The sequence below is a fragment of the Electrophorus electricus genome, chromosome 2, assembly GCF_041902795.1.
Source record: "Electrophorus electricus isolate QZ-2024a chromosome 2, ASM4190279v1, whole genome shotgun sequence".
NCBI classification, from domain to species: Eukaryota; Metazoa; Chordata; class Actinopteri; order Gymnotiformes; family Gymnotidae; genus Electrophorus; species Electrophorus electricus.
Window position 1 is genome coordinate 31,727,248 of NC_137498.1, and position 25,008 is coordinate 31,752,255.

At 44.5% G+C, this 25,008-nt stretch overlaps 1 protein-coding gene across 3 annotated transcripts; it reads left to right on the forward strand.

Moving 5' to 3' along the window:
- Positions 1–2,248: 2,248 nt before the first annotated feature.
- axin1 (axin 1) lies at positions 2,249–23,334 on the forward strand. 3 transcript variants are annotated; one of them, XM_026998641.3, is made up of 10 exons: positions 2,249–2,437; positions 4,551–5,528; positions 10,678–10,818; positions 12,350–12,446; positions 14,912–15,049; positions 17,312–17,847; positions 18,066–18,236; positions 18,864–19,112; positions 20,297–20,446; positions 20,919–23,334. In XM_026998641.3, exons 2-10 carry the CDS (start codon positions 4,630–4,632, stop codon positions 21,043–21,045), a joined length of 2,508 nt encoding a protein of 835 aa, XP_026854442.2. In that variant the 5' UTR covers positions 2,249–2,437; positions 4,551–4,629; the 3' UTR covers positions 21,046–23,334. The 3 variants fall into 3 exon arrangements, with proteins under 3 accessions (XP_026854442.2, XP_026854686.2, XP_026854527.2); XM_026998885.3 differs by having other exon boundaries at positions 18,069–18,236; XM_026998726.3 differs by lacking the exon at positions 2,249–2,437 and adding an exon at positions 2,914–4,020.
- Positions 23,335–25,008: the final 1,674 nt, after the last annotated feature.

A 25,008-nucleotide genomic window follows, 5' to 3' on the forward strand; every position in this document is an offset into this window, starting at 1 on the left:
GGCAGCGATAGCTCAGTGGTTAAAGTACTTGACTAATAATCTGAAGGTTTCTAATTCACCCCCCCCCCCCCCCTGCCAAATTGCCACTGTTGGGCCCCTGAGCAAGACCCTTAACCTTCAGTTGCTTAAGTTGTATTCAGTCATAATTGTAAGTCACTTTGGCTAAAAACAGCTAAATGCTATAAATGTAAATATATTTCAACCCAAAGTGGGTTACTAGCTACTGCAAAACAGTGAAATCATCACGCCTACACTTCCAGTGTGAAATATATCAAATTGATATAACATTATATATTGTTTAACAAAATATGTTTAACTCACAGAAATGTACAGTGTATATGCATTTTAAGATGCTGTTTTCCTTTCAGATACGAATGGATACAATAAACAACTGGAAATGGCATGATATAGTGTGGTCAATCAACTCTTCTACTCTGAGAAAGCAGAGGATGCAGTCTTTACTGGCACTTGATCTCCTTATTGATCTGGAGATGGTATCTTCTGCTAGCGGCTGGACAGTCAGTGGGTGCCTTCCAATGCAAGACAAAAGCAACAGTTTCCCTCAGGTAAGGTATTTAACTTCAAATATTGAACTCAGTTTTGAGGCGTGGTTGTTGTTATGATGTCTCAGCAGCGACTACTTTGATGTTGATTAAAAGTTTACATACTCTATAGTACTTGGTAGAGGTACCTCAAAAGACAGGTGTGTGAATGGATAATGTATTAGCAAAATAAGTTGAACTTTGTGACAAAATGTTTACATGTAATGGGATATTGAGATTTTGAGAGTTTTCTTGCTTCTTTTTAATAGTCTGAGAAAGCTAGAGAGATTAATTATTGATGAATATGAGCTGTAGTATCAGTAAGTCATGGTAGATTTGTATTTAGAAGTACCTGGTTTTTATCACTACCAGAAGGAAGGAGACCTATGACTGAAATGTAAATGTGATTATGGGAATATAAACGGTGTTTCAAAGATTAGAATTAAAATTTGCTAAAATGAAGAGTTTTAAGTTGTGTGGTGAGCAAAGGTTAAATACGTTTGACATTGCAGTGTGACAAAAGGAATGTAGGATATATAGTGAATATGTAGTGAACTATACAAAGTTTCCAGAGAAACAGGATGTGGTTTCAGAAACAGGATGTTGTTTCCTTCGATCAGTCTCCAATCTCTGAGATTTTAGAGTTTCTATGTTGTAACTGACTCCTTGCCAATCCATTTGGTGTTGGAGCGGATTTGGATGATAGCTAATGCATGAAAATTGAGGCTAATTATAACAAAATGTTCCTCTCACAGACAGCTCTTTTTAGACACGGTAAACTAATAAAGTTATAATTTGAAGAAACACCAGTCTACATTCCATTGGTTTTTGAACTTTTTACTATAAAATGAATATGAAGAAGATTACTTGTTTGATTACTTCCATGTGTTGAACCATAACTTATGCAGGTTCAGAGCATACTCATGAATAATACTTCTCAAGGGCCACTACTTTACATAAATATCCTTAAAAGTAACATTTTAAAAGCTAAAGATGAACCTTTGCAATAATCAATAGCCTTTTATGAATGTTTACAAATACATTAGGCAGATGAAACATGCTTACTCCATTACCTGTTGGCATTTTGAATTCTGAACCTCTTTATTCCCTGCTCAGCAACAGTGAACTAAAATGACTATTTATTTATTATTATATATTATTATAATATTGAGCTAAGTTTTAAGAGTTAAAAGAAGGGTGGAGTGATCCCCTGCCGTATATACCTTGGTACTATGTATCACGCTTGAGGCATCGCCTACTACTACGATAACTTTACACAGTAGTTGGGCCAATGTTGGCATTATCTTTAGACATTGCACATTATAAGTCCCTGAAAACTGGCAAGCTTCTGCAAAACGTTGTGGATGTAGTTAAGGCAAATAGCCTACATAAAACCTAAAACAACCTACCTACATAGACGTGTGCAATGCATGTTTTAAGGCTGTACCATAGTCAGAGAAGCATGCCGAGCTGACGACGGAGGAAGATTGTTTCTTGCTTAGTACAGTATCGATTAAATATCTTATTGATGGCAAATATGTAAGGGCATCCCCGGTGTTTGAGAACTGAATGCACACCCCATGCTCGCTTTCATTCGTGTTCCTTTTTTCTCCAGGCAGCAGTGTGATTTTTGGACGCGCGCGGCGCTACACATCGCTTGTTCTCCTCTCGCTCGTTCTTACACACACACACACACACACACACACACACACACACACACACACACAGAGAGAGAGACTGAAGCACAGGAGTGAGACTGCCATGGAAAGGTGCAGAACGGACTGTTTTCTTTGTTATTTTTAAAGTCCGAGATTCGCATCTATGACACGATTCTTACTTAGATGCATACAACGCTATTCCCGATGCACTCGAAAACGGAAAGCAGGTTCTCACAGGTACAGTACAGAGCACTTTTCCCTGGCTCGGGGAACGGGTTTGCGGTAGCGAGAGATGAAATGTGCCGTCGCTTTGCTATGTTTGAATTATTTTCGAGGTCCGGTGTGCTTAATCGCAATGCTTCTTGTCGATTTCCGAGCATATAATTTGTGAGAAATTAGAACACCGATTCACATTTTTTTGGATGTGCGTAATTAAGTTTGAAATAAATGTTGTAAAGTTGCATACTAGTCGCTCGACTGCGGAAGGGCCTGGGTGTGTGTGTGTGTGTGTGTGAGAGAGAGAGAGAGAGAGAGAGAGAGAGAGAGAGAGAGAGAGAGAGAGAGAGTGAGTGTGAGAGTGTGTGTGTGGAGTTTGTTTCTACTTTCCCCTCCCCCATCCGTTACTGCTGTTGAGACTCAGAGGCCGAGACATGAATGCAGTGAATGTGGGGCTCACTTCAAAGCGACCGGGAGGGGAGCGAAGGGGGTGTCGTAATGTCGTCAGTAAGGGGGGCAAACTATCAGAGCGCCTTAAAATCTCAGTGATTTTCGATGGCACACTTGTTCAGGAACTGGATCTGAATAATGCCGTTGATTAAAGAGGGTTTTACAACGTGTTCCCATCATTCTAAAATAACAGTTGGATTAAGACGCATTTTGTCATATCAGGTTAACGAGCTAGATTAGCTGGATTAGCAGTTTTGGCTAGTATGTTCTCGAGCGGTCGTGATACTAGTTTTACGTGCTTGTAAAGGAGTTAGCTTGTCATTTTCCCATTTTCCTTTTGATCGTAGGTGATTCTGGTTAGTTAACTACGCTAGCTATATCAGTTGACCCATTAGGTAGTACTATTGTACATTTATCTTCAGCGGAATTTTAAAAAAAGTATCTTTCTGTTGAAGATTAAATCTGCTTTCTTGCTATCTTGTTTTTTCAGGGCTAGTTAGCAAGTTTAGCAAGCCTCTTAACACAGGCTCCAGTCTTGTGGATCGGAAGACGGTTTGGATTGAATGATATAGCTAGGTTAGGTTAGCGTTTACCTAGTAATCTTAAATTACCTTAAAATGATATGTGGAAACATACAAATGCCCCGGTCTTTTGTTAGCAATTTGGGCATTCGGGATGGATAGCTAGCTAACTACGTTTTTAAAATTTGACCGTCTTTTAGCTAACTAGGTTAGCTAGGTAGTACTTTCGGAAGTTTTATTTTGTGGCTGGAAACAATTACATTTCCGATATCAAAAACGACATGTTAAAAGAATACATAGTTTATGGTTATAGCTAGATAAATGTTGAGGCTGAAACAAGTATATGGATTGGATCACCATCATAAATAGCTAGCGTTAACATGTTCACGACAGAATGGCGATGTCGCTAGAAAGCAGAATATATTTTAGCTCTTTGAACTTCTTATCCGTTCAGGTATGAACAAAGATTTGCAGGCAGATCTATTGCTTTCTAAACCTAAACAGAAAATGTTCATCCAAGGGCGTACTTCACTCGGGTCACTACTGGAGCGATTAGTCATGAAAGATTTTAAGAGCCCTACAGTTTTGAATATAATCTCGAAAGTGCTCCATTCTTCAGAGTAAGACGTGTGTGTAAGTCAAGATTTTTTACTGACATTATTTAGAGAAGTGATAACACGTGTACATTAGTTACCCGTATTCAGGAAAGATGATGAAAATATACAGACTACTTGAGTGCAGAGTTCGTAAGATGGATTTTAGTCTAAAAGAAAGTATGCTTTGACGTCCTAAGCATGCAGTAATAACGTGTTTCAATATTCAGACTACTTTTTTATTCAGGGGTGATTGATTTACTGTCTCTTGTTTAAACTATTTTTTTATGTAAACTATTAGATTCCCTGCCAATATTTTGATTCTTACACCCCCGAGTCTCTTAAAAACATTACTGTACACAGTTCAATATACACAGTTAAATGAAGGCTTCATTAAAATATCACATATTCATGCTTGAACAGTCATGCACAAAAATTACTTTAATCTCGATGCCTCCTCCACTTTGTTTTTACTGATTTAACAACCTTCTCTAAAAACATTAAGGCACTTGAATGGTTAGTATTTGTAAGGCTCTATCTCATTGTATTTGTATTTGTTTGTCTATTTAGGAGGAATTATTTCACAGTGGCATTAGAAGAAGACTGGCTCTAATTGTTCTGCTGAGTGGGCTGTGCTGGGATAGGGTGCATGGACACTGCGAGGATGAGTGTGAACGACAAGGGGGCATACCTGGTGGACCTCGGGAGCAGCTTCACTGAGGATGCTCCCAGACCTCCAGTGCCAGGTGAGGAAGGTGAGCTAGTGTCCAGCGACGTGCGGCAGTGCTGCCAGAGCTTCTACTCGGTCAAGAGCGAGAGCATCAAATGCGAGGCTTCCACGGCCACACCCAGGAGGCCTGACCTGGACCTGGGCTATGAGCCCGAGGGCAGTGCCTCTCCCACGCCACCCTACCTGAAGTGGGCCGAGTCACTGCACTCACTGCTGGACGACCAGGATGGCATCCACTTATTCCGTACGTTCCTTAAGCAGGAAGAGTGCGCTGATGTGCTGGACTTCTGGTTCGCCTGCAGTGGGTTCCGAAAGCTGGAGGCCAGTGAGGGCAATGAGGAGAAGAAGCTCAAGCTGGCGAAGGCCATCTATAAGAAGTACATCCTGGACAACAATGGCATTGTGTCACGTCAGATCAAGCCGGCCACCAAGAGCTTCATCAAGGACTGCGTCATGAGGCTGCACATCGACCCGGCCATGTTCGACCAAGCGCAGACTGAGATCCAGGCTGTTATGGAGGAGAACACCTACCCGCTCTTCCTGAAGTCTGATGTTTATTTGGAATACACCAGGACAGGCGGTGAGAGCCCCAAGCTGTACAGTGACCAGAGCTCTGTGTCAGGAAATGGCAAGGTGTTGCCGGGCTACCTGCCCACGCTGAATGAGGATGAGGAGTGGAGATGTGAGCAGGAACTCGAGGAACGGCAGCCAGATAGCAAGTTGACGCCTAGCAACCGGCTCACCCAGAAGCTCCTCTTGGAGACGGCGCCAAAACGTGTCAACAACAGCAAGAGGTACCAGGATGGCCGCGAGTACAGGTAAACCCTGCTCTGAGAGCCTACCCTCCTGCCTCCCAAACTCCGTGCTGCTCCTCTCCCAGGCTCGGTGCAGAACGCTGCCTGAAGGAGCAGATGAAAAGCGAGGCTGATTGTAGTGAATCCCTCCTGCAGAGATGAGAGGGCCTGAGAATAAGCAGAAAGCTCTAACAAGCTTACTTGTGACTCTAGCACCCAGGCAGGGACTGAGGCACTGCGGTGCTGCCTCTGCCCAGTACCAGCAGGTGTAGATGGGGGATTGTGTGTGTGTGTGTGTTTTGGGGGGTGGGGGCTCATTGTGCTCTCTGTCCAGGTGTCTTGTGGCTTGCAGACTGTGCTTCTGGAATAAAGGTTTCCTGTAAAACAGCTCATCACAAATTGCCCATTGGTGGTGCAAAATGCAGAAAGCGGGTTTAACGTGGTGGGTGGGGTGAAAAGTCAGGTCTGTCTATCTGTCTGAGTGCTAGCTCAGTGGTTAAAGTACTTGACTTGTAATTGGAAGGTTGCTGGTTCAAGCCCAACCGCTGCCAAGTTGCTGCTGTTATTGCTTGCAAGAGATGTAATCAGCTTTAATTTGGACAAACCAAGAGAAGGCTTGCTGATCGTTTTGTTGAACACCTTCGGGTGTCAGAATTAAGCATTCGTGTTTGCATTGACACAGCATTTTGATACTAATGGACATTGCCTTAATGACATGTTTGCTATATCTGTTGTTGCTACGACAACAATGAAGTTAAGAACCTCAAAGCAAAATAATTGATCTACAATCTTGCAACTTTAGAGCCTCATGGAATTTGTGGTTTAAACATCTGCTTTTTCTAATATAAGCTGGTTCCTCCTATAAATTCAGAAGCACTCTGCTTGCACAGCTGACGAAGGACTTCTTCAAGGGAAACCTCGTGTCCTTCTTCACTGCAGTTTTGAACATTCTCTCTCTCTCTCTACTAGCTGTGCATGCATCACGTCTCCTTGCATGTACTTATTTTCCATGTTATTTTAGTCGGGGATTCTGAAGACATTCCCGAGTACCAGATGTTGTGTCCCACCAGTTGTTGTGCTTTTACGTGTGTGGATTCTCCTGTCCTCAGTGTCATGTATTGCCCATCATTGCAGCTCCAGAGGCTGAACTCCAGTGATTTTAAGACAAACTGAGCAATTTACTTCAACTCATTTGCTGCATCTCAGCCTTGTGTCCCTCTGTGCAAATGAAATGGAATTCAGAGATGTGTCTGCTTAAGATTCTAAACCTTGTTCTCTTAGAGTAGAAATCTATGCATGTGGGCTTCTGCAGAGGCAGTGCAGAGGATTACAAAGCTTTCTACCACTGATTTAAAAGCAAGTATTGCTCAGTCATTCCACACCATTCCAACTTTCATCACCCCAAAAAAAATCCTGCTGTGTAATTTTAAAAAATTTATTTTCACCCAGGTGAGAGCTTAAGCACTAAGCAGGCATGGTGAGCTAAAGGAAGGATTTGCACAGCCTGATTTTAGTCTCTGTGAAAATGTTCAGGACCACATTTTGTTTTGGTCTTCTAAAGTACACTGCCGTGCTGTGTTCACTGTTGCTTCTTCTGTACTCTGTTGAAAATTGCCGCATTCTCATGGCATAGAAGTTGACCCAGTTTTGTCTCAGCTGCCTGAGACAAACCTTGACATGGGTTGAGAGGATGCAGTAACCTTGTTCTGCCCAGAAGCTTGGGCCTATAGAACTTCAGGTTTGGAAGTACAAAGACAAACACCCCCGAGGGCTGCAGAAAAAAACCCTCCTTTCCTTTTCTGTCTTTCCCTTGAAAAGTTTGTCATAGTAACTTTTCCCCCCCATTATTCTCCTGCATGGTTATAGCTGTCAGCAGGAGTGCTTTGCATTTTAGTTTTTGAGAGTTGTTGTGTGGCACTTCTTTTAACAAGCCGTAACGTAACAAAATAAGAGACTTTGATATTGTTGAACCACAGAAACACACTCCACCCAGCTGACTGTCTTCCATGGCCCCTGGACTTGATGTGGTTTTAATTAGTGTCAGAGTGGGTTTTTTTTAATTAAAAAAATTTTTTTTTAAAGGTTGTTTTCAGATGATTATTTCATTACTTGAAGTATTTGGCTGGAATTACAAAGATTCCATGTTCATTTTTAAATAGCCTTTTAGGACTGGCCTTCAGGCACTGGTTCATCTAAATGTTGCAGTAGGCATATGTCTGTTATTTTCCACCAAATACTGGGTAGGGTGCAAACGTGTACCCATGCTAAATAATACATCATGTATTTTAGGCTGGAAAAATGCGTGCTGCACTGAAGGTGTGCCTGTTCCTATGATTCCTCAAGCCATTGCTGTTGGTAATGCATGCTAAATGTTTCCATTGTGTAGGTTTGAGTCTCTGTGTCTGTGGCAGCCTAATCAGTATCTATATGATGCAAGAAAAAAATTCCAAATCCTTTCACAGGTTTTTTAGACATTTTTAAGAGGTACAATCATTTCTTAATGTCTGGTGCATTTCAGAAACAGTTTAGTTTCATTAGATTCTATGATGACAAATATCAGTTTGTAATAAAACTGAACCTAAAATGATGGATGGCTCTAAAATGATGGATCCCAAGGGCCAGATGCTGCAAATCTTTATCTTTACCTTGATGTGATTACACAGGAGCCAGTTAATTATCCAAATAGTCCAGATAGCCATCAGGACTTAAAAGAGGAAAGAAACCAGCCGGTTTTGTGGGAGAGATTTGAGTGTATGCATAGCATCTGTCTCGCCTAATGCACCTTCATGGTTGTGATTGAGAACACAACATGAATGTCAGTGCCTGGCTGTGAATTAATATTCAACTGAAGGGAAAGCTTGTTGCTGCAAGCCAGGAAGGTGTGGCTCCCAGCTTCCTGTGGGCCACAATTCTCGCCTATCTCTCACAGGACTCAAATCAGCCTTGTTGTGCCCCCTTTGATATTACCTGGCCGGTGCATTAATTGCTGGTCTTTTGAGATAATGCGGGGAGTAACCTGGATGTCAGCCCCTGCTCCTCCTTCCGCGCTGGGGCATGCAAACTCTGCCTTTGATGAATCAATCGTTGCACACTCCAGAGGCACCTGCCAGCAGTCAGATGTAAAATGGGACGACAAAGAGATGGTAATTATTCCGTCAGCGTGAGCAGCCGCACAAATCGTTGGCACAGGAAGGCAGCCTGCGCCTGGTAATAGGTTCGCTCAGATGCACTCTGAGCCTCTCACCCAGCCAACCGCGGGCTGAGATCTGCTGATTTCTACAAGTTATATGGGTGCTTGTTCAGGCTCAGCACACAGCATCTTAGACCAGTGCCTTTGTCAAACCCCCCCCCCCCCCCCAAAAAAAATGTTGTGTTTTGGACCATGTTCACTATAGATGGGAGAGAGGAGCTAATTGATTTTATATGGAATCACAGGAGTGCTAGAGGCTGCCTATGCCCCTTGTCTGTGGTTTTTATGAGCTGCTGTTTGGTGAGGCATCAAATGGCGAGAGAAGGCTTGCTGAGAAGGCAGGGGAGAGGCTCTCCTCAGGCTCCTGGCTCTCTGTGATACTGCGAATATTGACATCCCTGCTGCAGGAATCATTAGGAGGCTGAGGATGGGCTGAACACTGGCAAAAAGCACTGCAGGCTGCTGTAAACTCAGCTCTGCTTTTCTCTCTCACTCTCCTTTCCTCTTTCTTTCCTTTCACTTTCCTTTCTCCCTAACCCCACCCCCTTTTTTTCCCCTGTCAACTTAGCGCACGACTCATAACCGATTCCTTCTGTGTCATACCTGTGATCTGCACAGCCTTTGGCTCATCCCCATTGCACCTTGCCATGATGGAGTCGTGGGCTCACATCACAGATCAGTGAAAGATGGAGAGTTAAAAGATTATCCACGCTGAGGTGCCTGAAGAGAAGAGGTTTCACTGCTCGCCGTTACAGTCATAGCTGCCGTGGAGTCAGCACTGAGTGAGCTGTTTGAGCACCACATGAGTGTGTGGTCATGAATATTGGAACCTGCACATAAAGCAGGCCCGAACTGGTTATTGCTCAGATCATACGTTTAGATTTGAACTCTGTCTTGTCAGACTTTGGTTTGGTCCAAGATGCAGTGTAAGTGGCAACAGAGTTTGAAAAGCTTAACACTAGCTTAGGTTATTAACAAGCTGCAGGGTGATTGTAAAGGCTAAATGTGTTTTTGTGGATGTAATTCTGTCAACAATTTTATTTTTAGCCTTCTATTGTTTCAGTATTGAGTTGCATAAAATTTCTAATCCTTAATATTTAGTCTGTTATTGTTCTTGCACAAGTACGCTCTGCAGTGTGAAGACTGTAAAGACCTCCTGCATCAGAATGAACTGTTCCTGGTGAAAACGGTACACATCAACTAAGTAATTCTAACATCCCAAGATCCTAGAAATTCCATGTGTGCGTGCATGCATGTATACAGTCTTTGCGAGCATGCTGACTTAAATGCTTCTGGTGGATTTGTTAAAGCTGCTGTATGTGATCTAAGCACACAAACCATCACATGTATCACCAGAATGTGATTATATTGCCTTTGTAAGTATTCATCTCCTTTTAATCATGTAAGACTAAACCCATCAGTAATACCTAAACAATAAATGTGCGAATTAGACACATTTCCTTTGCATGAGACTGCCATAAATTTGGAGGAAATGTAATGCTGTTTTTTTTTTTTCTCTCCCTATATAGAATAGAATGAAAATACTACTGCATCCAGGGCAGGGTCAATATTATGCACAACCTGCCCTGTGCCATGTGCCTGCCACCACATTAACCATGAGACGTGGAAACAGTTCGCATCTCTGTCATATTGCAAGTGCTTTGGTAGTGGAAATATTTAGTAATCCAGTTGCATAGTGCTCTTTCTTCTATGTTGTGCAGCCCTAATCTGGATGAGGTGTCATTAAACCTTGGGTTTATATGGCTGATACAGTTGCTGGAACACAATGTAAATTATATGGTGGATTATGTTAGTCTTTTTGTTGCATGTCCCTTTAGCCCTGATTAATTTGTATTATTCAAGAAAATATAAAGATCTATTTGTTCTTTGATATCTGCTACTATGGTGACTGATTAACCACCAGTGCTCTGTATTTGCCAGCTCCAGCACCCGTAACACTCTTGTCCTGTGTCACACCTGTAGGCATGCATCCTGGAGGGAGACCTTCAACCCATACTACGTGAACACTGGCTACGCCTTGGCCCCCACCACCAGCGCCAATGACAGCGAGCAGCAGAGCATGTCCAGTGATGCAGACACACTGTCCCTCACAGACAGCAGTGTGTACGTGCACGCATGCACAAACACATGCGCACACACACACCAGCTCTCACATGTTATCCTTCCACACAAAAACCCCCACAAAATCTCTGTGGCTTTACCATGTTGGCAGAAATAACAACCTCCCGTTATCACTGAGTTATCATCAAGCCTCACAAGTGAACTCCAATTCCCAGCTCCAGTCAGCCGGATGGCTCTTCACTGATAAAGCAGCCTCTGTGAAGCTTTTAACGCCCCAGTGTGCAGCGGGGAGGATAGAAGCCAGGCCCGGCGTCTGTGACCGGGGCCCGGGGCCTGCTCCCCGAACTGCGTCTCCCGCACGTGGATTAGAGCTGCCTCTTCTCTGCACCACTGTGGAACTAGGAGCAAATCGACCCTCCTCTGAGGATACCCATCTGCTCATTAGCCGCCCGTCCAAAAGCCTCAAAATGTCATTACTTATGCTAATTATAGAGCCTCTGTTCGGGGCCCCTGCAGCCTGTAATTTGGAGGCATCAGCTTTTCTTCCCTTCCAATTAACTTGCCCCGAGCTCAGAAGGGGCAAGACGCATCACGGCAGTGTCGCGAAAGGACAGGAAATGAAATATTGAGAGGCCCCACATGAGATTAAAGTTTGCGCTATCCATACGCAGCAATCAGATTGGTCTTCTCCTTTTCACAGCTCCACAAGTGAATTGGAACATGCACAGTTGGGTTAACTGGCTCTGAAACAGCTGCATGGCAGCCAGTGGGCTAAGGAAAAAAACAAGCAAACTCCCAGTGAGAGATTCATTTCCTTTTCCTGCCACCCTCTGAGCTGTGGTTTAATGATCCCACCTTTGAACGTCTAGCGTCCAACTTGTCTGCCATGCTCGTCTCGTCCCGTTTGCACATTTAGGGGTGACAGTCATGCCGTCAACTAGATCGAGGCCTCTTCTTTCATTCCCAGCAGGAAGACCATTTCCTTTTAGGGAGTTGAGCGGACGCAGTGACCAACTGAAAACTACCCAGAAGACCTAGGAGAGACACAAGGGATCTTGCTAAGATCTGAAGCAACCCTGGGGAGCCGTGAAAGGCAGAGTAGCCGGATGGACATGTCTGAAGCAGGCTAGATTAGCAGTGAGGGGGCACTACTACTCGGGGGGGGGGGGGGGTTGAAAACCTTCCTGAGAGAGTCCAGAGAGGGAAGCTGCATGTGTAAAACACTAGGGTGCACTACAACAGTGTACAAAGGGGGGGGGGGGGGTGATCTTTCACCTTTGTTTTAGAAACATGTTGGTGGATGGGTCAAGGTTGTCGCTTTGGTCAGCCATTTTGTGTTTGCTGTAAATGTTCTTTCAGGCCTATTTTGTGGTGGACATCATTTCTAAGGCCCTTTGGAATGCATGCCTATAGTCCTAGACCTGAAATGTGTTAAAAAGAGCATTAGAGCTCCAGTATGCTATACACGCATGTTAGACTATTGCTTGTTCTTTTCTGTATATGTTAATATTAATGTGTATTTTTATATTAATATTAATGCTGTTGGAATCCCTTTTTGTTTGTTTGCCATCAGAGATGGTGTTCCTCCATATAGATACCGTAAACAGTCCCGACGTGAGATGCATGAAAGTGCCAAAGCGAATGGGCGCGTGCCACTGCCTCATATTCCTGTGAGTACCCTTTGAACAACACCTTGTTGACTCTCTGCACACTGTAGCCAGTTTTTTCTTGCCCTTCTCCCCCCTTGCCCTCCGGTGCTCTCTGACAAACACCTCTTTCTGGCTTTTTTTTCCTACTGCTCTGTCTATCATCTGTGTTATCCCCCTCTTTTTCTTGTCATTCTCCTTTCTTTTCTCCCTGCCTCCTCATGCTCACTCTCCCCCTGAAATGGATGTGCATTCTTAAGATTCACAGCAGTGGCTGGGAGGGCCTTTGATCATGGGCTGGTGAATAGCTGAGAGATAAAGAGAGCACGAGAGTGTGTGCGTGTGTGCGCGCACGCGCATGCTGTCTGAAGCGTTCATGATGTGCTCTGCAGCTCTGCCTGCCTCTGCTCACCAGACGTGAAGCCTCTTCTCTGATGACTGGGCTTCCCCGCTGCACAGACTGCACTGTAATTGGAGCCTCTGAGATGGAGCCCAATTTAACAGAGCAAACCTGCGCTTCCATCCGCCAGGGGCTTCACTCACAATGTAGGGATCGAGGGGGCAGGGAGGCTGCATGTTCTTCCAGTTTAACACAGGAGTTCTGTGAGTTGAGCTGGAGCGACTGGGCGGAACCATGGAACTGCCTGGTCCAGGCATGGCACGTAAAACATAAGTACTTTGTAGGGAGAGGAGATCTGTGTACGCATTCCAGCTCATCTCCACACAGAGGCATGGGAGGAAGCAGAAATATGGAGCATTGCCTTCAGGAGGAAAGAGCATGTGCTAAGAATACCAGCAATGAAACCTGCATTAGCCTGAACCCTGTGTGGAGCAATTTGATTGAATCGATTGTCTGTACCCACAAAACGGTGAACGCATCTTGATAGTGCTTCACGATAGAACTTCCAGATGGAGCGTTATGAACGCACCTCAGTTTCCATTTCTTCATGTTGTACATTAATGTAGTTGCAGTCTTTAATTGATGTTGGGGTTTGAGAGTTGAGGCACTATTGTAAACTAGCCAGGCAGTCACAGTAAGTCATGAGAGAAACTTCAAAAGAGCGGCACTCAGCAGTAGGCGTTGTAGGGGCTGCTGCTTGTAGTCAGCCATTAGGGTCTGTCATATGCTAGACTCGTATGCTACAGACTGACTGACTGATCTTGCCCTTTGCTATCTGATCAGTGTGCTTGTTGAATTTGTAATAGTAATAAATACTGCCACGTTTATTGTGTTTAGATGAACATAGCATGAGACGCAGACTCAAATTTAATGCAAGATGAATTGTGGCAGGTGAGTTGCCTAGTTTGTTGCACCTTTATACATTTTCTGTGCTATTTACATTTTTTTTAACCTTAAAGCCACAGTTCAACATTAAAGTGCACAGTGCTAGCACTCTGTTTTCTAACAGAACACGCGCGTAATGCACAGTTGGCTGACATGCGGTTACTTTAAAGCTTCTGTCATTCGCAGTACTAAAAAACACCAGCTTGCCAGTTGTCGTGGTTTGTAATCAGGACATTAAGGGTACCGTATTGTCTTCCCACTCGTGTTGCTTTGAGGTTAACGCATTCCATTCTTTGGGCGATTTACCATGCTTTGTCTCACTAGAGCAGGAGGAGAAGTTGGGGGGACCCTCTTTTACTCTTAAAGGGTGGTCTGCAGCAGTGGAGCGCATGCGGTAGCCGTACCGTCCTGTCAAGGCTTGACGGATGCTGCCACTCCGCTGGGCATGGAGCCAGGAAGGAGAGTGATGAATCTAAAGTGAACTGAGCCTTGCAACAAAGAGAGCTGAAATGGAGAGTCCAGATCAGATTTGACCCTGTAATCAAAATTTTAAGGACTTCTCTAAGGTTTTGCTAGGTGCTGGCCAGGAGCTACCGGAGACTTGTTGATTCATCGCACTGCCCCCCTGTCCACTCCCAGATTTAAGGAATGATGCGTTTCCTGGACTTGTGTTGTTTGGGATCCCACTGGTATGAATGCAGAAAATGGTACAATACAGGCCTTTGATCTAAATTTACCATTCTCTCATGCCATATAATCTTCTCTGATCGTTTATGGTCATCTGCTGGTAATGTGGAGCTGTTCACTTTCCTGTGCACAAGTTAAAATGCCTTTAAATGAGTTGTCATGAAGCAGGTAGGTTCTTTGTCTTGACAGAGTCTTGTAGTACTTAAAATGTGTAGCTAATCTCATCTGTATTGACCTCTACAAACTCAACCTTGAGCAGAGATTACCTAAGTAGGTCACTGTTCTTTACATTGCATGCATTGTCCCACCCCATTCTGAGATTTTGTGAGTTACTTTTCTGTTCACTGGGTTTGTTTTTTTTTTTCCCCTTTTGGGATCTCTGCTTCTTTCTCTGTACCTGTCGGCTCGACAGCATCTGCCAGCAGCAGCTGCCGTTTCTTTTTGCGAGCGATGCGGTGGATGTTAGACGTTGGCACACAGCCCTTCAGTTCTGACTGCTCTTGTTGTCTCTGCGCAGCGCACGAACCGGATGCCAAAGGATATCCACGTGGAGCCGGAGAAGTTTGCGGCGGAGCTGATCAGCCGGCTGGAGGTGGTGCAGCGTGAGCGGGAGGCGCAGGAGAAGCTGGAGGAGCGTCTCAAGAGAGTCCGGCTGGTGAGTGTGCGCTCAAGATGCCAAAAATCCCTGCAGACATGCACACCCATCGTCCTTTTTACTGCCACAGTACCCACTTGAAGTCTGCTCTGAAAGCCAAGCCTGACGGGGCCTGGCAAACAGTTAGATTTCAGGTTGAGTTTAGGTCTGTTTTTCATGCACAGCTTCAAGCCTGGGCCACATTCAGGTTTTTTTTCCCTGTTGTTAATAAATAATCAGTTTAATTTTGAAGTGAAAACATTTTCAGTGCATCAAGAATCTCTAACAGCTGAGCCAGTCATTAGAGCTGTTTTTGGGGCATGTTTGGGGCACCTCTTCAGACCGGTGTCCACCTATAGTCTGCACTCGCTACATTACTCACTTTATTTTCTCTGTAACCTTCATTTTTGTTTTCTAAATGCATTCTCTTCATCTGAAACTATATTTGTGGAGCTAAAGGGGAGTGTGGCAGGACCATGCCTGCACAGCTTTGTAGCATGGTTTTGGGCTGCGAGGTACACAGGATTAGCAGATGTCCTAAGCTTGGCTGCTTGTCAGCAGAGACAGGAGGAACACCTGTGGCCGGGACGCTGCACGTGGGTCTGCATGCTGCTCTGACTCTTTGCAACAACTCTGTCTGTGGTGAGCTGGGCCGTTAAGAAGCTCAAGTGTGCATCACAAATGGGAATTCCCCCCCAACCCACAAAGCCAGGAGTTAAGTCTGAAGGCAGATTATTTGTGTTGCTTGCCATGTTGCCATCATGATCCAACAACTCTGTTATGAAGAGCTCGGAGTAGGAATGTCATTGTCTTTTAATTGATATTCTCAGCTTGCTGTGTGCTTCCGAGATTAGTGCCTTGTTCCATGCTTTCAAGGAAAACATTTTCAGAACTCAATTTCTTTGTCATCTGTGGAATGAAATGAGGTTGTTGCTTCCTGGCTGTCTCTCATCGCCAACACCCCAAGCCAGCCTGAATGAGTTTACTGCTTTCCCTGCATTTGAGTGACTTTGACTCCAAATGTCACACTTGACAATCTTAGCGGTATTTCAAATTATCAACCCTCACAGCATTTGTTATGCAACATTTAGTTGTAACCTTTGACACGTTAATTGCAGAATTTCACTTTTGTTTTGAGCACAGCGGTGCGTTCACACTGCCCTCTCTCCAGCTTTGTTGCCCTGAGCGACATGATGTGGCACACAGCTATGACCTGCACAGCTGTTGAATCAGAAAAATTAAGGGGGAAAAAAAAAGAAAAGAAGGGGGGGCTAATCTGCATGTGCCTCAGATCGTATCTTGGGGGAGTCTGTGAGTCCGTCACCACCTAATCAGGTCCCGCCAGCCTGGAGAGCATCAAAGCACCACAGGTGCCAGGAATGATTCGCCACTACTTGCATTTGGATCCATGATCAGACTGTCGAGGTGGGCCAGGCATGTTGTGCTGCAAGGGGCCTCACTCGGGGCTCTGGCCAAACCTGCTGCAGGGGGCAGCGTGTGGAATGCATTTGGTACAAGCCTCAAGCAGACCTGGTGGTGATGAGGTTTTGGTGGATTTGCATCTAGCTGCTCGATGTATCGTTTAATAATCATAATTACAGTGCTGGTCTTTGCAATACTGGTAATGTGTCGAGGAAGTATGCAATGTGCGAAGCATGCCCCTAATCCTAAACCTAGCCTTTCTTTTTGGTGCTAAGAAGTGTTAGACACTGTAGATGAGTGTTGTGTGGGTGTTTTGATAAATCAGAAAATTCCAGTGATCCAACAAGCATAAATAATTTTGGTCTAAATGATGCATGTAGCTGTTTCACATGGAGGGTTTACCATTGTGTTTTTAATATATTACAAGTCGTATCACAATTAGAGTATGAAGTAGGGATTTTTGTCATTATAGTGCTGCCCTACTACTGAAAGTTAGCTGGATCTCAGTATATGCTGCATGTTTGTAAAATAAAATACAACAATACAACAAAAACATTTTTTAAAAGTACTCTGCAGTCATGATGGTTCTGAATAGGTCAGTATTTATTACTTTCATGTCTGCTTGTCATAACTTGACCTATTCTAATGTATGTAAGGCTGACCTCTGTTGGTGTGGTTCTGTAATTGCATTCATTGACTATTACAGGATGAATAGTTCCTGTCGTGTGTTTACATCTGAATCGGTACTACAGTTGCAAGCTTATGTTTATTAAGTTCATCAGAATCGACCCTTGCTGCTGTCAGTCAGGCTAGACTTGCAGACTTTTGTCATTGTATAATAATGGCAGCTTCTCTCCACAGGAAGAGGAAGGTGAAGACGCAGACATCTCTTCAGCACCGTCACTGGCCAGCCACCGGCTGCCGCCTGCCGTCCACATGCCGCACTATGCCGCACGTTACTCGGATGTGAGCTACAATGGGTTGGGCCTGCGTGATGCGCACGAGGAGAACCCAGAGAGCATCCTGGACGAGCACGTGCAGCGGGTCATGAAGACACCTGGCCGCCAGTCTCCCGGCACGGGCCGCCACTCCCCCAAGTCGCGCTCACCCGACGGTCTGCCCTCAGCCAAGATGCCAGGGATGGCTGCACCACAGTCAGGCGGCCTGAGCAAGCACCAGGCCCGGCTGGGGCCCAAGGGCGAGACGGCGCATGTGTACCACCACAAGCACTTGCACCACCCGCACCATGTCCTCAGCAGCAAGCCCAAAGAGCAGGGTGAGGCCGAGGTGCCGCTCAGGGCCTGGAGCATGGAGCAGTACCACTATGGATCCAAGACACGTAACTACGCTGATGGAGGGGGTCTTGCTTTCAGCGCTGTGGATCCCATGGGTTACGGGTACGCTCTCCAAATCGGGTTACTGGTTGAATCTATGCTGTTTCACTTTGGGTTGTTCAAGTAAGGCTAATGTGGGATGATGCATACAATCCAAGCTGGGCATAGAGCTGGATATTTAGCATGGCCATCATTTTTAGGCAGGTGTCTGGTTTAACTCTCATTATAAACCCTGTCAGCAAGACAGATCAAGCTCTTCACTGTAATCTTGTTTGTTGTAGCAGTAAAGGTGGCACACTGTCAAAGCGACCATTCAAGAAAGGAGACGACCCGCGGAATTTTGACATACGGGAACCCACGCCTCCAGAAGATCTGGACCGGAACCAGAAGATCCTGCAGTGGATGATGGAGGGCGAGAAGGAGGCAGGCCGCTACAAGAAAAGCCCCTTTGGGTGAGTGGGTGTATGGCTCCAGGCTTGAGGTAGCGCATGGAATGTCCATAGTGTCTCTTGTAATGAGATGTGCTTCTTTGAACATCTTATAATTTTGAACTCGACAAAGTCATTAAAAATCATCACTTGCCAGATGTCGTTATTTAGGCAAGGTCCCATCTCTTGGTCTACAGGGACAGTCCACATCCTCACTATGATCCACCTCCCACCATAACTCATCCTGTGTAATGTGAGGTTCTGTGCATGCTTCTGATCATGCTGGTCTGAGATGCTGTATGGGGAGAATTGGCACAGTTTAATCAGTTTAATCTAGGCCCAGGCAGACTGATGCAATGTTATTGTCATCACAACAAAGAACTGAAGAAAAAAATGTATTGAACTTCTTTCCTTCAATCTTACAATGTTCCATAAGTTGTTAGCTGACCTCAGAAACATTGTAGTCATCATGTGCTGTAAAGAAAAATAAAAATTGTTGAGTATTGTGTTTTAACTACATTGCCCACCTCTAACTGGGCTCATGCTCAGAACATCTCCTCTCACTCTGTATGTTAACATGAGTTGTGGCTGTAACAGAAGTGTAACACTTTCTAACGATATGCGTCCTCTCTGGCCCTCTCTGTTTCCCAGGAGCCTTTCAGGCTCCAAGAAAGGTCAGATCCACGAGCCGGGCAGGCCCAGCTCGGTGGAGCGGCCGGGGGCCGTGCACCAATGGGTGAGCGCACAGCTGCGCAATAGCGTGCTTCCCTCGCACCCCTTCATCCAGGACCCCACCATGCCACCCAACCCTGCGCCCAACCCGCTCACGCAGCTGGAGGAGGCCCGCCGGCGCCTTGAGGAAGAAAAGAAGAAGTCGGCCACGCTGCAGACCAAACCAAGGTGAGGTGCTCCGTTTCTCTGAGAACACCTTCATCAGCTCCCACTTTGAGCATAAGAGGTTGATGTTTGATGTCTCATTTCTGTAAGTTCTAATAATGATGTGGCTCAACGTCTCTGTTTATAGGATTTCTTTTCTATAAATTATTTAGCGCAGCAGCCAAGCAATTCTGGTTACTGCTTATTGCATAGCAAGAGGTGCATGGCCCAGACTTGACCCTTCCTCTTTAGTAATCTCCCTCAGATGCCGGTCCCTCTGACTACCTGCATCGTGCTGGGCTGGAGGCGGGGTTTGCTGGGGCAGGCTAGATCGGGCCGGGCCGGGCAGGCTTCCCACCATTTGTGACGTGGAGCTCTACGAGGCAAAGTATGTCTCGCTGGCCTCGTGTCCCACTGCCTTCCCCCTTTGAGCCCAGCATCCATTCCCCTCCACATCCAGCACCAATATGGGCATACAGCCTCATTTTCTCTGCACTGTGCAATGTGTTCCACAATGTTCTACTAACTTCATCTACTGTGTGTACTCATTGTGGACCCCCTGCCATGCAGTTTTACAGCATGTGGCCTAGTGTAGTGGTAGTTAGTGAGGAGCTGCAGTTGCTCTATTCTAACTCCTCATTTGCTGGAATCGTGCCGATGTTGAGCAGTGGAGTTTGATTTGTGCTGGCTCCGACGCAGGCCCCTGCCAGGAAGCCTCTCTCCCCTTTGAAACCCTGCATCACCGTGATCATGTAGATAGGCAGTTAGCTGTACAAGGGAACATCAAAGCTTCCGTGCAGAGAAGATGAAAGCTGCAGTCAATGGTGGTTACGTACAGGGGATTTTTTCCCCTCCTGGAGATGTACGAGACGCGGGACAAGCCACTAGAGTAGAGAGCCGCAGGGAGCCGTTAGCTCCAGTGGTGGCTGAGAGGACCCGTGCCACACTGGCTCACCCAGGAGACACTGCCTGCAGTGCTCACTCTCCTCAGTCATGTTCTATGCTGGCATCAAACCGAACAGTTGTAGCACGCCTACGACAGACGACAGCCAAGATCATTTGGAAGGGTGCTTGTGCCTCGAAAAGCCCTGCCGTCCTATCAATGTGGAGTTTTTCCGTTTTAGTTTTGTTTTTCCGTTTATGTCAGTAATGCTTTGATCACACCATCTGCATTCTTCAGTTCTTCTTTTCTTCCTTCTGCCTTGCAGACACAAGGGGCAGAAAAAGCAGCAGTGTGAGAACATCACTGTGGCCTATTACTTCTGCGGTGAGCCCATCCCATACAGGACCTCGGTCAAGGGGAGAATTGTCACACTGGGACAGTTCAAGGAGCTACTTACCAAGAAAGGGAGCTACAGGTACCCCCTCCCCGATCTTTATGGTCTTAAAAACAATAGATTGTCAGCCCTGTATATTCTTAGTGGTGTCTAGTTTTTGGAATCAGGGGAAGTTAATCTGTTAGTTATTTTTCTGTCAAATAAATTATACTGTGTATTATTTAAACATTTGTTCATATTTCTAGCATTGGGATGTTTATTAAACATCCTCTCTGTTTATGGGGGGAAAAGATGTTTTTTGCATTTTCACCACTTTTAAAACCTTTTAACTTTCACCACTTTTAAAATCTTTAAACTTTTTAAAACACAGTTTTAAATATAGATGTCTAAAGTAGATAGCAGAACTATTATTGTTTAAGGACCAGGTGTAGTCAATTTTGGGTCATGTGATTTTAACATTTGCTGATATGACAATGGAAAGAACAGATGATGCAGCTTGATGGCATGACCGACCCCAGTAAACAGGGTTGTCTCTCCCTCTGCTGCATCTCAGGTATTACTTCAAGAAGGTGAGCGATGAGTTTGACTGTGGTGTGGTTTTCGAGGAGGTACGTGAAGATGATGCCATACTGCCCATCTTCGAGGAAAAGATCATCGGAAAAGTAGAGAAGATTGACTGAAGCAGCAGCAGTGGAGCTGGTGGGGGCCGGGTGGGGGGAGCCCGTCTAGTTGGAGGAGTGGCAGGGGGGCGGTGCTGAGATGGTACCAAGTATGTGTCAGCTGGAGGTGGCAAAAGAATGACAGACAGAGAGAAAGAAAGGAGATAATATGAGAGTTAGAGAAAGTGAGAAAGCATATGCGTGAGTGAGTCAGAGCACAATGAGAAGTACGCTATTGACTCCAAGGCTTCTACCTCTGCACTAAGACCTAATCAGGTCCCACACAGCTGCTCCATGCTCTGGGCATGCAGAGAACCCTTGGACTTGAGAAAGGAGCAAGGCAGCCTACTCTCACCCTTTTGGTATATTTCTAACTTTGAAATGTAATGTAGCAATGTAAAGTTTGACTAGACAACAAAAATAATTACTATAAAATGTTTACTAAAGCTGCATATTTTTGATATGATGTATCAGAAGGAAGGTATCCTTTCTAATGTAACATTGCTTGTAATTTTATATATACTGGTACCAGATGTGTACAGACTGTCTGTTTAAAACAACAAAAAAGGAAAAAGTTTTATATCTATTTAAATATTTAAAAGAAAAAAGCTATTGGATTAATCATAAAGCTGTGGCACAGATTGTCTGAGATCATAGTTTTTGCAAAGCTCTTGAGCTCAGGTGGTCAGGAGACTAGGACTCGTAGCCCACACTCTCTCAAGTGCTTTTAACACTTCGGCTCAGCAGTTCTCTACCCAGAGCAGCACCAGCAACATCCGTCAGCGAAAGCAGGTAGTGCTTCAAAGACGTCTGTGTGCACATGTGCAGCAAGTGGGGTCCGTCACGGACCAAGTTTGCCGTAGAGAGGCTGTCCCTAAAGTCTCACGTACCATTAATTTTCATCTTCCTCTGGCCTCCGACGTGCGGACCGACCCCGAGAGTGCTTCAATCAGGCCTTCGATATTCGATACGTGTGACCTTAAGCTAAAAACTCATCACCAGTTTGTAACAGAACTGTTTTATTTTTTAACAGAACTATTTTTATCAGGAATCGGCATGGGGGGGTTGAACAGGGGTACTCAGCTGTACGAGTACTTGCATATCTTTGTGTCGGGGAGCCTAAGCAGCAGCTTGTGCTGCTGTGGCGATGACGTGAGCCTGCTGGCCAGTGGGGACATCAGGAAGTGAATGTGCATGGAGTTCTGGTGTCTACTCAGAGCCAGTGTCCTCTGTACCAACCATGTTTACACTTACCTTAACGTATTACAAAGCGAGGATGGAAGAGTGAGACAAGTAGCCATCTATCTTGATGTGGCTAAACTTGGTCCCTGACCAGAATGGATTCTTGTTTTATGTAATTCTACCATAAAATGATAATACTCGTTAAGAGGTCATAAAACACCAAAGAACAGTGTACCCTAGGGATTACAAATGTTCTGTCCATTGCTTTTGTCTGTTTTTGTAATATTGCCGTCCACTTGGCCTGTTGTACTGATTTCCCCAGACCGTTTTGCATCAGAAGGTGGAGCTCTTGCACAGAGAGGGGCTGCGTACAGTCGGGGAATGGTCATGGGGAAAACGTGGGCTGACTCTTATTTTAGCGTTTACCACTGGGAAGAGCAAAAGCACTGTGTGCTGCCGTAATACCACAGAAACTTTATGTTGTCCTGGCACCCATAAGTGGACCTTCTCTGTTAAAAAGTATTTTAAACCTATTCTGCGTTTAGTTCACTGTCATTAGTAAGGTCAGTTAAGAATTTGTCCTTACCCCTACCTTCCACCATTGTGTCAGAAGATATTAGTCCTGCATTCGCTAAAAAAATAAATAAAAAGGGCACTTCAGCACAGCGGAACTTCTTCCTTTTTTAAAGGTCTGGTCTGAGTCATTGTAATTACAGTGTAATTTTCCATGTGCTTGGGCTTTTTCAGTGGGGATGTAGAGAATCGTAATTACTGTGAAAAGCCTGCAAGTGAGCTCCTCTCCATGAGGATGGATTAAGTGTATATAGTGCATCACAGAGTGCCTTTCTGAGCGTGCTCACGTCTGCAGTTGCATCTCCTCCTTTCCTTTTGGCCAGCACCAGGGACTTCAACCACAGCTTTTTATTTTGTTTCTGTTCATGTCCAACGCGAAGTGCATTGGTAGATATTGAATAAGCCTTTTTCTATGTAAATATGTACATTTTTTTATATGTGTCTTCAGCCAGTGACTCGGTTTGGATATTTAGTGCCCTGGTTCTGCTTGTGTGCCGAGTTGTACAGTTATCATTTTATGGTACTTTGGACAATAAAGACATGTAATAAAACTAACATACAGTACCTTTTGTTTCTGTTACGCCTGCTGCTTCTTTGACCTTCATTAAGGCCACCCTACGTTAGTCTGAGCGTGTACTACCTTACTTTTTTAAATTTTTTTATTTTTATTTTTTACATTTTTTTGTTTTTTGAATTCCTGTTTAATCCTTTATTTGTTAGCAAAGACACAGCTTCATTTTGTGCTTGTTTCTTCACTAGCTCACAGTTTATAGGTGAAGGACTATGGACTGTTCTTCCCAGGAGTTGAGGGGTGATCTCCAGCCTCATACTTGACAGCACAAATCAACATGGTCAAGTCCTCATGACCTGCAACATGTACTTGGTAAATTGTGCAAAATTTAACTTTTCCCCCTGCCTTATATTGTATTCCACATACAATTAAAATCTGTATATGTTAAATAATTAAAATTTAAATAAATTAATAATACATAATTAAATTGATAATTAAAATCTAAACGTCTGATGACAGCCACAAAAGAGTTTGCTTTGGTCAGATGGCTTTCTGGGTGTCTGTGAGAGTCTCAATGAGTGTCTGTTCAGAGTCTCCGTTTGCTGCTGATAGGCTTACCTCTTAAATCCTCTTAATCTTAAATTCATGTTCCACAGATGCACAGAAAAAATAAAACAAGACGTTATACCTTTCCACTATCAGATGAAAATGTTTTAATTTGTTCTATTAATAGAAAAGTTACATTAATTTAATACTCAAAAAAGGGGAGATATAAATGTATACGGGATATGTCAGCTATCAGGTGCCAAACCATTAGGGTTTCACATAGGCTTAGTTCAATGACTTCCTTTCATCAGTGGTTTACTGAATTAATCCCATGACGCTTCCAGAAGGCTCAACAGTGAGGTATGATGTCCCAGACCCAATCCCCCTTCCATTACTGAGCTTCCATTACCTCTTTATAAATGTAAACCCCTTCCATATTTTTGTTCTTTTTTTTTAAAACCCCACGTTGACTTCAGTGGTAAGATTGTACCCAGCCCCAGTGCCTCCAGTTCCATATGGACTTTATGCATTACTTCAATAGCACACACTGAATTAACCTCCTTATGTTTACCCATTGCAATGCCCTGTGCGGCGATTTGCATCCTAAACTGTAAAATCCATTCTGGCTATTACATACTGGGTCCTGCCAGTTCCATATGGATTTTATCCACCAAACATTCCCCAACATGGCACATGTGTCTCACTAGTGACTAAGGCCATACCTAGCCCCACTAGCACCGTTATGATATGCTCAGTGCCACAGGTTCCATCTGGATTTACCATTTTAGACATGATCTACACACCTGCCTTACACTGTTACATACCTGAAACACTGAAAAACCTCAGCCACTTCATTTTATACTGCATTTCCCCAACTATCCTGTGGTTATCTCATTCGCAGCCACTGGTGAGCTTTTTCAGCTACTTATGATCATTCCAACTCTTAGCATACAGCCTCTAAAACCACATTCAACGAGCAAGATGTGGCAGACTCAGCTACACATCCCCTAGCACTTATCCCTACTGACCTAATATACGCCTGCCAGCCACGTTCTCTCACCTTTGCCACCAAATCTGCATATTACTGCTTCTTTCTTTTGAAAACTTCATGCACTGCATCCTCAATTGGGATTGTTAACTCTATAAAATATCCGCTGACCCTTAGTATATCA

What these genes read in the sequence shown, in the direction of transcription:
- axin1 (XM_026998641.3), top strand. Translation starts at nt 4,630, where the DNA reads ATGGACACTGCGAGGATGAGTGTGAACGACAAGGGGGCATACCTGGTG. An exon ending in TCCCTCACAGACAGCAGTGT is followed by an intron (nt 10,819 to 12,349) that starts GTACGTGCACGC and finishes GTTTGCCATCAG; the next exon opens with AGATGGTGTTCCTCCATATA. An exon ending in ACCAAGAAAGGGAGCTACAG is followed by an intron (nt 20,447 to 20,918) that starts GTACCCCCTCCC and finishes GCTGCATCTCAG; the next exon opens with GTATTACTTCAAGAAGGTGA.